This window comes from Bison bison, unplaced genomic scaffold (assembly GCF_000754665.1).
Source record: "Bison bison bison isolate TAMUID 2011002044 unplaced genomic scaffold, Bison_UMD1.0 scf7180017864516, whole genome shotgun sequence".
NCBI lineage: Eukaryota > Metazoa > Chordata > Mammalia > Artiodactyla > Bovidae > Bison > Bison bison.
The window spans coordinates 3,793,437-3,806,399 of NW_011495069.1; the positions used below are offsets into that span (position 1 = coordinate 3,793,437).

At 38.5% G+C, this 12,963-nt stretch overlaps 1 protein-coding gene across 7 annotated transcripts in view; it reads right to left on the reverse strand.

Moving 5' to 3' along the window:
• The window catches only part of EIF4G3 (eukaryotic translation initiation factor 4 gamma, 3), a 291,147-nt gene that overhangs the window by 161,274 nt on the left and 116,910 nt on the right, over nt 1-12,963 (reverse strand). For all 7 annotated transcript variants that reach the window (XM_010829978.1, XM_010829973.1, XM_010829974.1 and 4 more), the window contains 2 exons: nt 8,289-8,468; nt 7,403-7,517 (listed from right to left, as the gene is read on the reverse strand). In XM_010829978.1, the coding sequence (XP_010828280.1) occupies nt 7,403-7,517; nt 8,289-8,468 (295 nt within the window). The remainder of the gene's footprint in view (nt 1-7,402; nt 7,518-8,288; nt 8,469-12,963) is intronic.

Consider the following 12,963-nt stretch of genomic DNA (forward strand, 5'->3'; position numbering starts at 1 on the left):
AAATGAAGCAGAAAACCAAGGCAGCGGCTGAAGTGAAGAAAACGGTCTAAGAATGGGCAGAGCGCTGAACTATGTCAGATGGTACTGGGACGTCAGGTAAGGTTTAGCATAATGAAATTCACTGGTGACCTTGACAAAAGTTGCTTAGACTGGGGTGGAGTGTGCATCCTCATTAGGGCGGGTTCAGTAATGAATGAGATGAAAGAAAATGAAGACACTATAGATAGCTCTTTTTCTTAAAAGCTTTAAAAGGAAGTAGAAAAATGGGCTATGGGTGGACAAAAATATGAAGTAAAGCAAACCTTTTTTAAGAAAAGATGGGAATGAAATAGTATACCTGTATGCTGATGGAACTAATCCAGCAGAGGGAGAAGAAAATGATATTAACAGGAAAGACAGACGAGAACTGCAGAGTAAACAGCCTTAAATGGGTATATACATACATGACGGGTACATAAGGCATGGCTGGCCTTTAGCAGCCAAAGTAACAAGAAGGACAAATGTGTACTAAGGTAGTTAATACCGGTAAAAATCCTTGGTACTTTAGTAAAAAGTCAAATAATGTAGCTCTATTATCACTGTCATTATCGACATCAACATCCCACCATTATCATAATAATCTTCAAGTGGAAAATTCTTGGAAGCACTATGATTTTCAGTATCAGAACTCTGCAGGTATCAATCCGGTTTTGAGAATCAGATTTGGAAAATAACTAAACAGGGCTGATCTAACAGCACGACTAGGACTTGAGTAGGTTGTGTGTATGTGTGTGTTAGTGGTTCAGTCGTGCCCAACTCTTTTCGACCCCGTGGGTTGCAACCCATCAGGCTCCTCTGTCCATGGAATTCTCAAGGCAAGAAGACTGGAGTGGCTTGCCATTCCCTTCTCCAGGAGATCTTCCCAACCCAGGGACTGAACCTGGGTCTCCTGTATTGTGGGCAGATTCTTGACAGTCTTGAGCTACCAGGGAAGCCCTCTGAATAGGTTCAAAGACAAAAAACACTTTAGCCATCCTCTAGTACTGAGCAAAGAACTAACAAAGTAGAACTCAAATAAGCAATTCTATGCTACCACATTACGTCACTAGCTCCCAAACTCAGAAAACAACACCCTAAAATTGGTGTCAAATGCTGCTACCCAAGCAATACAATTTGCTCACCCTGCCATATTTTTTAAGCTAAGTGAAATAAGATTCAAAAGGTAAAAGGTGAAACATCCCTTAAAAAAATCAGATTCTTCTAATGAAATATTTTCGAGTCATCATGACTGGGGCAGAAGCTGATGTACAATATATGCACAATAAATACCAGCTGAATAAACCTGAGAGAATAGGAATAGTCTTAGTATGCTGCTGCTGCTGCTAAGTCACTTCAGTTGTGTCCGACTCTGTGTGACCCCATAGACGGCAGCCCACCAGGCTCTCCGGTCCCTGGGATTCTCCAGGCAAGAACACTGGAGTGGGTTGCCAGTTCCTTCTCCAATGCATGAAAGTGAAACGTGAAAGTGAAGTCGCTCAGTCATGCCCGACTCTTAGCGACCCCATGGACTGCAGCCTACCAGGCTCCTCCGTCCACGGGATTTTCCAGGCAAGAGTACTGAAGTAGGGTGCCATTGCCTTCTCCAAGTCTCAATATGGTGGTGATTAAACACTGAATTAGTAAAACAGTTAATCAACTGTAGATCCCAGCACAGCAGGCCTTCTGCCCTACCAGACAATAGTTTTACTTTATAACCTAATCCAACCTCTTACATACGCAAAGACATTTAAAAAACATTTATCTATTCTATTAAAAATGTAAATCACCTCATTTGCATATACATATGCATGCACATATTAGGCAAATTACTTAATGTTTCTGGACCTCCTATTCATGGAAGGAGGTAGATCTGTCTACATCAGCAGGTCCAAATTCAGCTTAATACCATTTGTTTTGTAAATAAAGTATTATGGGAAGATATCTACAGACAACACTACTCTCTCTGACTGGTTTCCCACTACTATGGAAGAGTTGAACAGTTGCAGCAGATCTGCAAAGCGTAACCTATTTACTATACACAGCCCATCAGAGAAAACGCTTGCTGACTCTTATTCTATCAGTGGTTCTCCGAACCCGGGTCTATACAAAAGTTGTCAATAATACATGGCAATATTTATAAAATAATAACCACAAAATATACACACATATAATTATAAGCTTGCCAACCTGGACACTATTGGAAAGGACTGTTCCTGCCTTAAAATTATTTCAGTCCTATTCCTTTGTTATTAAAGTGGGCTTCCTATATGAAACAATACAATAAATAGCAGTTTTATTTAAAAGCCTTATTGGCAAAATTTTAAATGTAATAGTTACGTATGTTTCCTCCTTTATTTTACTTTCTATTTATTTTACTTGCCCAGGATATTGAAAGGGCTGGGGAAAAAAATCAGACTACTTCTCATTGGCAAAACCCCAAGCATAAACACCACACAAATTAATTCTGAAAGGCAGGGCGAATAATACCTCAACATCTACATTCCAGAAAATACCTAGCCCAAATGTCTTATATATTGCAGGTCTTCCAAAACCTTTCAAAAATCTTCAATTTTCCATAGAAACAAAGAAAATATAGTGGTTAAGTATGTAGGCTGGCACATAAAATCAATGTATCCTGTATTATACCCATCATAATAATAATGTGGTACATAACCTCATCACTGAACACAGTATTGCTGCTTTGCAAAAACACAATCAAACTAAATTTGATGCCAAAAGTTACCCACCTACACAAACCATGCGGGACGATGACTCCCTCAGCTCTTAAGAACTCAACCAGGTGCCCAAGCCCCCACAGAGACTCAGGAAAAGAGTAGAAAGAAGATGACAGAAGGAAAAGGAAATGACATGACAGAGTGAGAAAGAAGGAGAGTACACCAGTTTGAAGAGAAAATGGGGCCATCTACCACTGCAAATTCTCAACCCTTTTTTTCTTTCCCAACATCACTCCCACCATTAACCACATCGTTTTGCTCCCCAAAAGTGTATTTTTCACTTTGGGCAATCACCAACTAGGGTTGGCCTGGAAATAATTTATCTCCATGAGGTATTTTTCTGACATAACACATATCAGAGTATTTAGAAAACACTGACAAGAGAAAAATTGAAAAGTGACACTGAGCAAATACTACTCATTAGTTATTTTTCCCTCAACACTGTAGAAACACTGCAAATATTATACAAAACTCTATGATCTTAGTTACTGAAATTCAATGTAGCTAATATTTTTGAGAATCACTATTCAAGGTTTAAACCAAGCAGGGGGTAAACTGTTAGTATGATGGAGTGAACTCCAACGTTACAGATGAAGAACTAAGAACTCTGGGGTGCGGGGAGAGGGCACAGTCCACTCAACTCACAAACTCCAGCAGAAGGGCAAGAGTGAACAAGTCTTGGATTCATTCCTAGCCAGTTCAGAGAAAAGAAGGTCCTCTGCACTAGAAGAGAGGACTCTTGGCTTTGGAACACAGAACTAGGATCCTGTCCCTACACCCACATTTACCCAATGAAAAAGGGAGGCACCAGAATCAGAGAAGAATTAAGAAACAGGAGTGGAAAGGTAAGAGAAAGGGAGTTTCTAAAAAGAGGAGATAGAAGGGAATGTTTATGGCTTCAAGACCATAAGACCATGCCAGCTGACATAAAGCAGTACAGCAGAAGGACCAATAATTGATGGGAACCATTAGATTACAACTTTTGATTCTGATAAAAGCATATTAACTAGTGACATGTTTTAAAATGAAAACGTCTGCCCAAAGGACAAAAGAAGAACCTAAAGTTCTATCAGAGAAAAGATTAATTATGATTTATTCTTAGAATAAATGTAGCTTGAAATTCGAAATGTGATGAAATGAAGAGATGTCCATGAATACACTGTGAGATGGTGGGAAAAATTGGAAAGTTTCAGAACATTAAAAACAGTCTAAGTTCATTTGCTCTAAAATTATTTAAAACAAATGAAAAATATATATCAATCTGTTAAATCATTATTTCTTTAGGGAGTAAGGAAGAAGAGAAACTGACTACTTCAACCTTTTATGTCCTATCTATATTATTTGTACTTTCCATCATTGGTTACTTTCAAAATGGAAAACTTTTAAATTGTCTTTCTAATCTTAAGGAAACTAGGGAAATAGTGTTTTAATCTAGGTGATAAACTACCTACTCAGTGTCTTATTAGATCTAAGTAAGAATTTCCTGGGGAAAAAGATTATCTATCAAAAAGAACAGACATTAACAATATCTGAGATATAATTACACCTCAATGAATAAAACCAAAATGTTGTAATAGTGTATATACACATCATCAAAATATTTCCCTATTGTTAAACTCATCTATATTGTTTCCATATATACTACAGCAGTAGTACTAAGAGCAAGAAAGAGGCCTGGCACAGACTTATAATAATGATGATATTTTGTGAGTCAGAAAGTCATTTATGTGATCTGTAAATAAATAGTAGACTCCGCCCGTGGCAAAGGTCATGAGGAAGGAGGCTCAGCATACACAAAGGCGGGATCGAGCCTCAGGAGTCCTCTTGGAAATTCTCGAGCATCTACCCCCAAAACCAGAGTCTGCCTACTTTCTGCTTTGTGCTCTCACCTACACCTCTGACTTTACAGGGGGCTGTCCACCACCACCTCTCTCTGAAAAAGAGTTAACTTACAGCTCCAGTTAATAAAGTTCCTGGGCGTGACAAGAGTGTTTAAACTGTCTAAATACAGATTCCTTTGAGCAATTAAAAGATTGATTAGAAATTGTACTGATGAAGGGTTTTTCACTTGTTGGGCCAATGTTTGCTGCTAAGTTTCCTTATCCTTTACCTACTGTGTCCCTGGCAGTGTATTGATTAATATAATTGGTGTATAGGAATGTAAGTAGTACCTTTAATGTTTGTAACATTGGACCCTTGAGTTAATTCTTTTCTTGTTATAGCCCATCACACCTTTGCCCTATAGGAATGCAACTTTATCTAATGCTTTTGGAGGGTGGCGCCTGACTAATCACCTTTAGAGAAAAAAAAGTTTTCTGAAGAAAGGGTCTTAAAATGTTAACAGGCCTCTGGGCCAGAAGATGATGCAAATCATCTAAACTTTTGCATATGATAAGTTAGCAGGAAGAAAGCCTGGCTTATTGCTGACTCTACCCCTTCCCCCATTATACTCTATGCACAACTTAAGGTATAAAAACTACTTTGGAAAATAAAGTGTGGGCCTTATTCACCGAAACTTGGTCTCCCTATGTTGTTCTTTCTCTCACCTTCTGGCTGAATTTCCATCTGGGGTGTGGAGGCTCGTCAAGCCTACTAATTTTGCCTGGGCTTCTAAGATCTGACCGTGGAGGCCTTAGTATCTCCTCTCCTTCGGGAGAACGGGAGGACGCCTGCGGCCTACGTAGGTGACGCAAATTCCCTATTTTGGAATTTTATTAGCTTTCCACATAAACCAAGTTATTCAGCCTCTTTTCTCCACTGAATTTTCTCACTGAGCTATCTTTATTTAACCACTCTTGATATCTTTAATTCTATCGTATCCTGATCGCTGAAGCTGTCTCCCCTTCGAAACCCCTGACTCCACCGGGGCTGGACCCCGGTAGGTGAGATACTTTTCAAAATGGTTCTATAAATTCAAAGATACACCTGCATTCCTTTTGCAACATGAGGTTAAAGAAGAAATACTATTAATTTTAGCATGTTTACTGTGAGAGATAATCTCATCTTGAAGTTTTTCTCTTCAATTAATTCAAGATAACAACAGCCAAATTTACACTTCAAAATAATTTTCACAGCAAGTACAAAGTGTACAAGTATAAAGACACTAGACTTGTGTGAAACTGTGTCTTAAAAGTTAAGTTCAAGGTGTACAAGTACCTCAACAGTGCTAGCAATATTCTATGTCAAAGCTGAGTAATGTGCACATACAACTTTCCTTTAAAATATATGTGTGAGTATGTTCATTATCCCGAAAATATCAAGTATTTCTTAGTGAAAATATCACTTAATAAAGCCATGTTAAATAAACATATATATATCTGAGACATATAATGAAGTTATAAAGAATACCATTTTGAAACAGCAGTTTCAAAGTAATAGGAAGGTTTTCCTTTTCTAAAAGAAGTAAAGCTAGGCAAACACTTGGCTGCTTTGCCTATTTCACCTGAAAACCTAAGGGAAATCTCCTTGGCGTATTCTAATACCCATAGATTATTCTAAAAGGTTTTTAACTGAGGAACTAATCCCAGTGTTAGGAAAATAGTTAGTGGATACATGTTTTTCTATGGCAGATAACCATCTTAAAAGAACAAGTTAAAATTTTAATATTTCCTTGCTGTAACAGAGAAGATTGATGTTTACTGATTCTTAAAGTTTAATTTTTCTAGTATTCACTGATTTTATAACTTAAAATTGGCTTTCTATGGAATAAAACAAGTGTGGGATGTCACAGATGCTTACTGAATAAGATAAGTGATTTTTATTACTCCTGGTTTAGCACTGGTTCACACACCAAGTATAAACACGGTGCTTGCTTTTGTACACTCAAAGCACTTGTAGTTTCTCAAGGCATTTTCACTTAACTAATTCTCAAAACCTCCCCATGACACAGATATCACCACAATTCTGCAGAAAAGGAATCACAGGTACTCTGAGTTAAATCCAGGCATCCCATGTATATTCTCTAAGTGCCTGCCAGTCACTGTCCTCGAGGTACTAGGGATAGAGCGGTAAACAAAACAAACAAAATTCCCTGCCTTCATGAATATCACATTCCAGTGCGAAAACATCAGCTAATGTTTTGGTAAATGCTTAGGAAAAAAGAAATCATGAAAGGGAGATAAGGTATATTTATGCCATTAGCAAAAATCCAGTAAAAATCTAGGTAATGATGAGCTGGTAGGAGACACCAGACTGAGACATGGGCTCTTTCAGGACAGAATTACTAGCTCCTTCAGAAGGTGTCATTAACTAAATACATTTCTATAATACTCTTTCCTTATATGCCACTCTCTTAAAACAAAGCTTTCAGGTCAGAACTGTTTGCAACATTTTGTTTAAAAATCCTTCCCTGTGGTACAGATGGTAAAGAATCTGTCTGCAATGCAGGAGACCTGGGTTTGATCCCTGGGTTGGGAAGATCCCCTGGAGAAGGGAATGGCAACCCACTCCAGTGTTCTGGCCTGGAGAATGCCGTGGGCAGGGAGTCTGGCAGGCTGCAGTCCATGGGGTCGCAGAGAGCTGGACACGACTGTGCGCTAACACTTTTCACGTTCACACCACCAAATCTCACTATCTAAACCGCCCTGCTACACAACAAAATGGAATGAGCACAACACACTAGCAGAAATTGCTCAAATTTTCACACTTACCGTAAGCACTGGGGAAGTCCCCAGGTCCTGGCCCAGGATAAAAAGGACCTGGTCCTGGTGGTTGAACCGGGTACTGTTGTGGTGGCCCAACATACGGAGGGCCACTGTGACGGTACTAGAAGAGAGGAGTTACAGACACTGATAAATACCATGAAAGTAGCTTACTATGGAAAAACAAAGGGGTGGGTATGTGTGTGTGAGAGAGAGAGAATCATTTAAAGGAGGTGAAGTCACTTTGTTAAACACATTCAAAATGCTTGCTGTCCATTAAGATGCAATGAGTAGACAAAAACAAGGATTTACTGTATAGTACAGAGAACTAAATTCGGTATCTTGTAATAACCTACAATGGAAAGGAACTAAAAAACTAAATATACATAGGTATAACTGAACCACTTGCCATACATCTGAAACTAACACAGTACTGTAAATCAACTATACTTCAATTTTAAAAAAGATGCAATGAGGATGAAGAAAAAGGTGTGCCTTACGAACGGTCATATAGCAAATGAGAGCACAGGCAGATGTCAGCTCATTGAAAAATTATTTCAGGCTGACAGCTTTCAATGACATTGAACAACATCCCTGGAACAGCTAGTTACTGAGTCTACTTTAGAGCAACTGACTGTGGGTAAGGGACTGGGGGAAAGATAGGATATAAAAACAATTTCTCTATCATCTTAGAAAATTTCAAGAGATGAAAAAAATACCTCCTTAACAATATTATGAAAAACGACAAAATGGCTTAGATTTACATCCAACAAAAAAGTTCACACATCACTAAAAATCGATGCCATAAGCCATCCTCCCTGCTCCCCCTGGTGAGAATCTGAGTTAATCCCCAAGCTGCTACTGACAGACCACGTGGATCTGAGAGATACTTTACCTGTGGTATACAGTACTGAGGACCCTGGGGCACTGGGTACGGCATGGGCAGATGGTTAACCATCATGATGTGCTGATTGGCCTGATACACTGCAGTGGGTGTCTGTGCACCGGGTCGAATGGAAGGGCTGCTGTTCGGGATGGTGGCTCTGGGAGGCTGTATTTGAGGCCTCTGGAAAAACTGAGGAGGGGAGAAAAAAAGATTTATTTATTTATTTTTACAAAAGGCAGTATATAGATTTTACTATCATGAGCTTTCTCCTTTTTTTCCACTAACAAAAATCTCAATAACTTGAATTAGAAATACAATATAACATTTCACACACAAAAAAACATTCTACATGAGGTCCAGCCACACTAATTCAAGTTTTGATCAACGTTGTCACTCATTTGAAAACAGTAGGGCAGTTTCACTTTTAAAATGAAGTCTCAACTAATTGAAACTAAAAGTTCTATACCACAAACGATTAATGTTAAAACGTGTGGTAAAATATAACAAAAGGGGCAGTTGGTATCTCTCTAAAAGTTGTTCTGCTGTATTATATAAAAGCATTCCTGCTTTCATGAAGAGCTGATGGCTCATTATCAACTTATGAAAAGCTAAAGTAGTCCCCTAAAAAAATACCAGTCAAGTCATTTATAAAACATTTACAATAACAACAACAACAAAAATCTGTCTGGACATTAAAACTTTCATCTCAGTTTATCGAGGTCAAATTAAATTAAACTTAACTGTGAGGGTGTCACATGCTAATTGACATATAATGGGAAAAGCCTTCATTTTGAAAACAGTGGCAATCTCATACGGAACTGAACCCAGTTTTGCTTTCTCAAACAGTTTGCGATAAAAGTAGAAAATCTAGACAGGCCTTTGAATGGTCTGGAAGGAACTTTCAAATGGCAACCAGTACTTGTGGTTGTTTATGGTTCTCACTGCGGGCTTAAAAGCCTTGAAACAATATACCAATAGGAAATTCCCACTGTGAGCGCACGTATGCGTCAGCACACAGTCACTCTCGCTCTTAGGACAATAATAAGGGAATGGAGAAATAAGGACGCCATGCAGAACCGGTAGTTTGTTACCTGGATGGGTCTGAATCCTCCCTTCAATTATGAAGCAAGAAAGCAGCAGGAAACAGAAAGAAAGCCAATGGAAAAGCTTACAGATCAGTAGGAAGGGGCAGGACATAGCATGCAGCTCAGCAAAAACATCTTTCTATTCAGTAATAATAGGAGAAGAAGAAAGATCAGAAAGTCAGAATGACAGTTCTCCACTTGAGAATTCAAGGGCACGTGGAACTCAAGAATCGAACGACATTTAATCAAAGTAAATAAATCCAGAGGCAAAAATATTCTAATAGTACAGCCACAAGTCTTAACAGCTTGGAAGGAAATGTCTGCTTACTGGACAAGCACAGCTGGAACTACAGAGGCCTATTCCTGGCTCTCATGGACCCCATGATATGATTCAGCATTAGTTATTCAGCTAAGACCTACTTTTCATCTTGAGTGGAGACGAGCATTAATAGGAGGAGTGCCATTTGGTTACTTTCAAGTTTGTGAAAGTGCTAAGAAACACCTAAACTTGTCAACTTTTACCAGACTCCTTATGACAGAAACTTGCTCTTTTCAACTAACTAGGTATGTAAGAGGCCACCTACAGGTTTAAAATGGGAAATACAGTAGTAGTCTAAAAATGTTCAGCTCCAAAACCTCCCGAGTTGTCTTATGATTCCAGATGTGAGTGTTGCTATTGGTCCTAATAAAGGCAAAGTCTGACCTTTGGGCCTGCTCAGGTTTTATCATGTCCTACTCTTGAGTATCAAGCTACCCACAGGTGGTAGGAAGTAACTTTTCATCTTGTGTTGAATTGGAAAACCTGGAATCCAGTGCCCAAGGCTCATCCCCATTCAGCCCTCATACCCCAGGGCAAAGAAAACCCTAAAGAGAATAAGGGACAGAAAAGGAACAGACAGGAAGGTATAGCAGGAGAATGTAGTGAATGGGGAAAACCAGAGAGTAGTTGGTGAAGATGAAAAGAAAATTCGAGAAGCAGGAGGAGCCTGGGCTGGATTACAGAGACAATAGTCTTCAAATTATCTCTAATGACACAGTTTTGGTGACAGACACAAGAATTTCTGTCAGTTAAAACAAGAACATTGGACTAGTAAACTTCCCATGCTAGACTTCACTTCTCTTAAGTACACAGTAGACAGAATCTATTTTTCATCAACATATGTGAGCTGTAACCACACTTCAGGAATGAACCGAGGCGTTTTTTGTAACGCAGTATATGTATCAGGAGCCACAAAGCTGTTACAAGACTCAAGGAGAGCAGGGTCATTCATCTGGCTCAATATATGGAGCACTTCTAGATGTCAGGCACACTGGATACGATTAATTCTGTAAGATTCCCTTCCATGAACTCTAGAGGGCAGCCAAGACAAGGAGAGGATCAAACGCACACACGTGATGATCCACTGTGGTTATTATCAACTACTTTTGTCAAAGTACTTATTGCCTTTGAAGACACATGGTATTACAGGGACGTGAGGGGGCTAGAGGGAGAAAGGAAACTATTCCATTAACTTATTCATTCACAAGAAAAATAGGGGTTCAGTTTTCCCATAACCACTTTTCTTACCACTGTCTTCTAACTGTTCTGCTCTAATTTTTAACCAGCTTGTCTAGAATAACTGAGATTACATTTTACTCAAGGAGATTTCTGAACAGGATAAGACTGTTTGCTTTAGCTGTTTTGAAAGAGAAACAAACAAATGTTTCTAATGATACTCATAATAACATATACCTGAGCCAGTAAAACACTAAACTTGTGTTTATGTGGACATACAATATACTTTTTTTTAAATAAACTAAGACTTCAGCTTTGAAACTAAAAAATGTATTAAACATGCACACTAAATAACATCAATAAAGATTCATATAGCACTTTCAGTTACCAGGTACCACTCTCAGCACTTTACATATACATATTAAGTTAATCCTCATTACAAATCTCTAAGGCAGATACTATTATTAACACCACTATTAGATAGATATATGAGGAAATTGAGAGGGATGGTGAGATTAGTAACATCCTAAAGGTCTCCCATGTATAATTTAAACATATTCAGGTTCTGAGCCTGTACTTGTAACTGTGACACACTCTACCTCTCATGAAACAGAATACCCTTTGTAATTTCAAACATGTGATATGTCAGTCAGAAGAATTCTTTTCAAAAGCTGAAGGCATGTGCCAGGACATTTATCAAACTATGCTAACGGGTAGCACATTAATCATAATTGATTATTTATTGGTAACAAAAACACCCCATCAATCACTTCATGAAAACTCATGTATTATCAGTTAGGAAAACAAATTTCTTCTTCCTACAAGACTCTTAATTCTCTGTTTCCTTCAGAGTTACTGAAACTTGTTCATACATTTTTTTTATCCCTGGTACATTTAACAGGCTTACATTTACTCAGCTTTACTGCACTAAGATTTTTACAGTGACAGGCTATTTGGAACTTGTTTCTTCTTTTTAAAAAAACCACATCTCTCTGTCTGTCTGTCTGTCTCTCTCTCTCACACACACACACACAGAGGAAAAGGTATAATGGCTGGACATGCAAAGGAATAAAAAGATATGGATTCTCTTCCCTCTTAACCATTCAACTGTAAATACAGCATTAGATTTAACAGTGGGCAGGCATGGCAGCAAACCACAGGTTAGTGAAAAGTGTGGATATGAACAGGCTTTCCCAAACTGCTTCCAGTGCTTCTGAATACTTTTTCCTCTCCACTGAGTGCTGAAGAATCATTAAAAGAAGCAACACGTCCTGCTTCTGGAAGCACAGTACAGGCCATTTAGTCTAACCATATACCTAAAGTTTGAATCTCTTAAATAACATGCCTTTGGTGTTATCAGACTTTAGCAACTCAACACAGTTCTACTGTGTTGTTAAATGGGAGTTCTGACACCACAAAAGTTCTTCCTTCTACTGGCTCCAACGTTTCTGAACCACCAATCCTCTGGTCTGACATCTACCCTCCCAAAACTCACATCGAAGTCAAATCCTTCCTCTCTGTAAGTGACAACCTGCCATTGCTGGCAACTTATCACTGTTTTTTGTTCCAGGTCAATCACCACTCTAAACCCCTTGTCATTCCAACTAAGATTTTTAAATTCCCTAAACAGCTTACTCTTTTCTCCTCAATTTTCTCCCACTGCTCAAAGTTCTCAAAGTAGAGAGCCGAATATAAATTTCCAGGTCTGCCCAGAATGTGCCAGGCCCTCACTCAATAAATATCTGCTGCAGAATAAAGGAACAATATCTCTCTTTTATTCTGGCCAATTATGCTTCCATTAATGAACAAGGATCACAGGAGCTCCTTTGTCAAAACATTTTACTACCAATTAGTACTGAGTTACAATCATCTTAAACTCTTTAATCTTCTTTATACATAACCTGGCAATAAGTCATGCTCTTTACTTCTCTGTGTACTCTTACAGTTGTGATTTGAATCTCATATAGGAATCAAGTGTTTTATTCCTTTGAAAATTTATCTGGCTAATTTCAACCCATCATTTCAAATTGTATAGAATCTTCTGTATTCAAAATATGTCATGTAATGTCAAAACTACATCACCATCAGCCAATTTGCCAGGCAA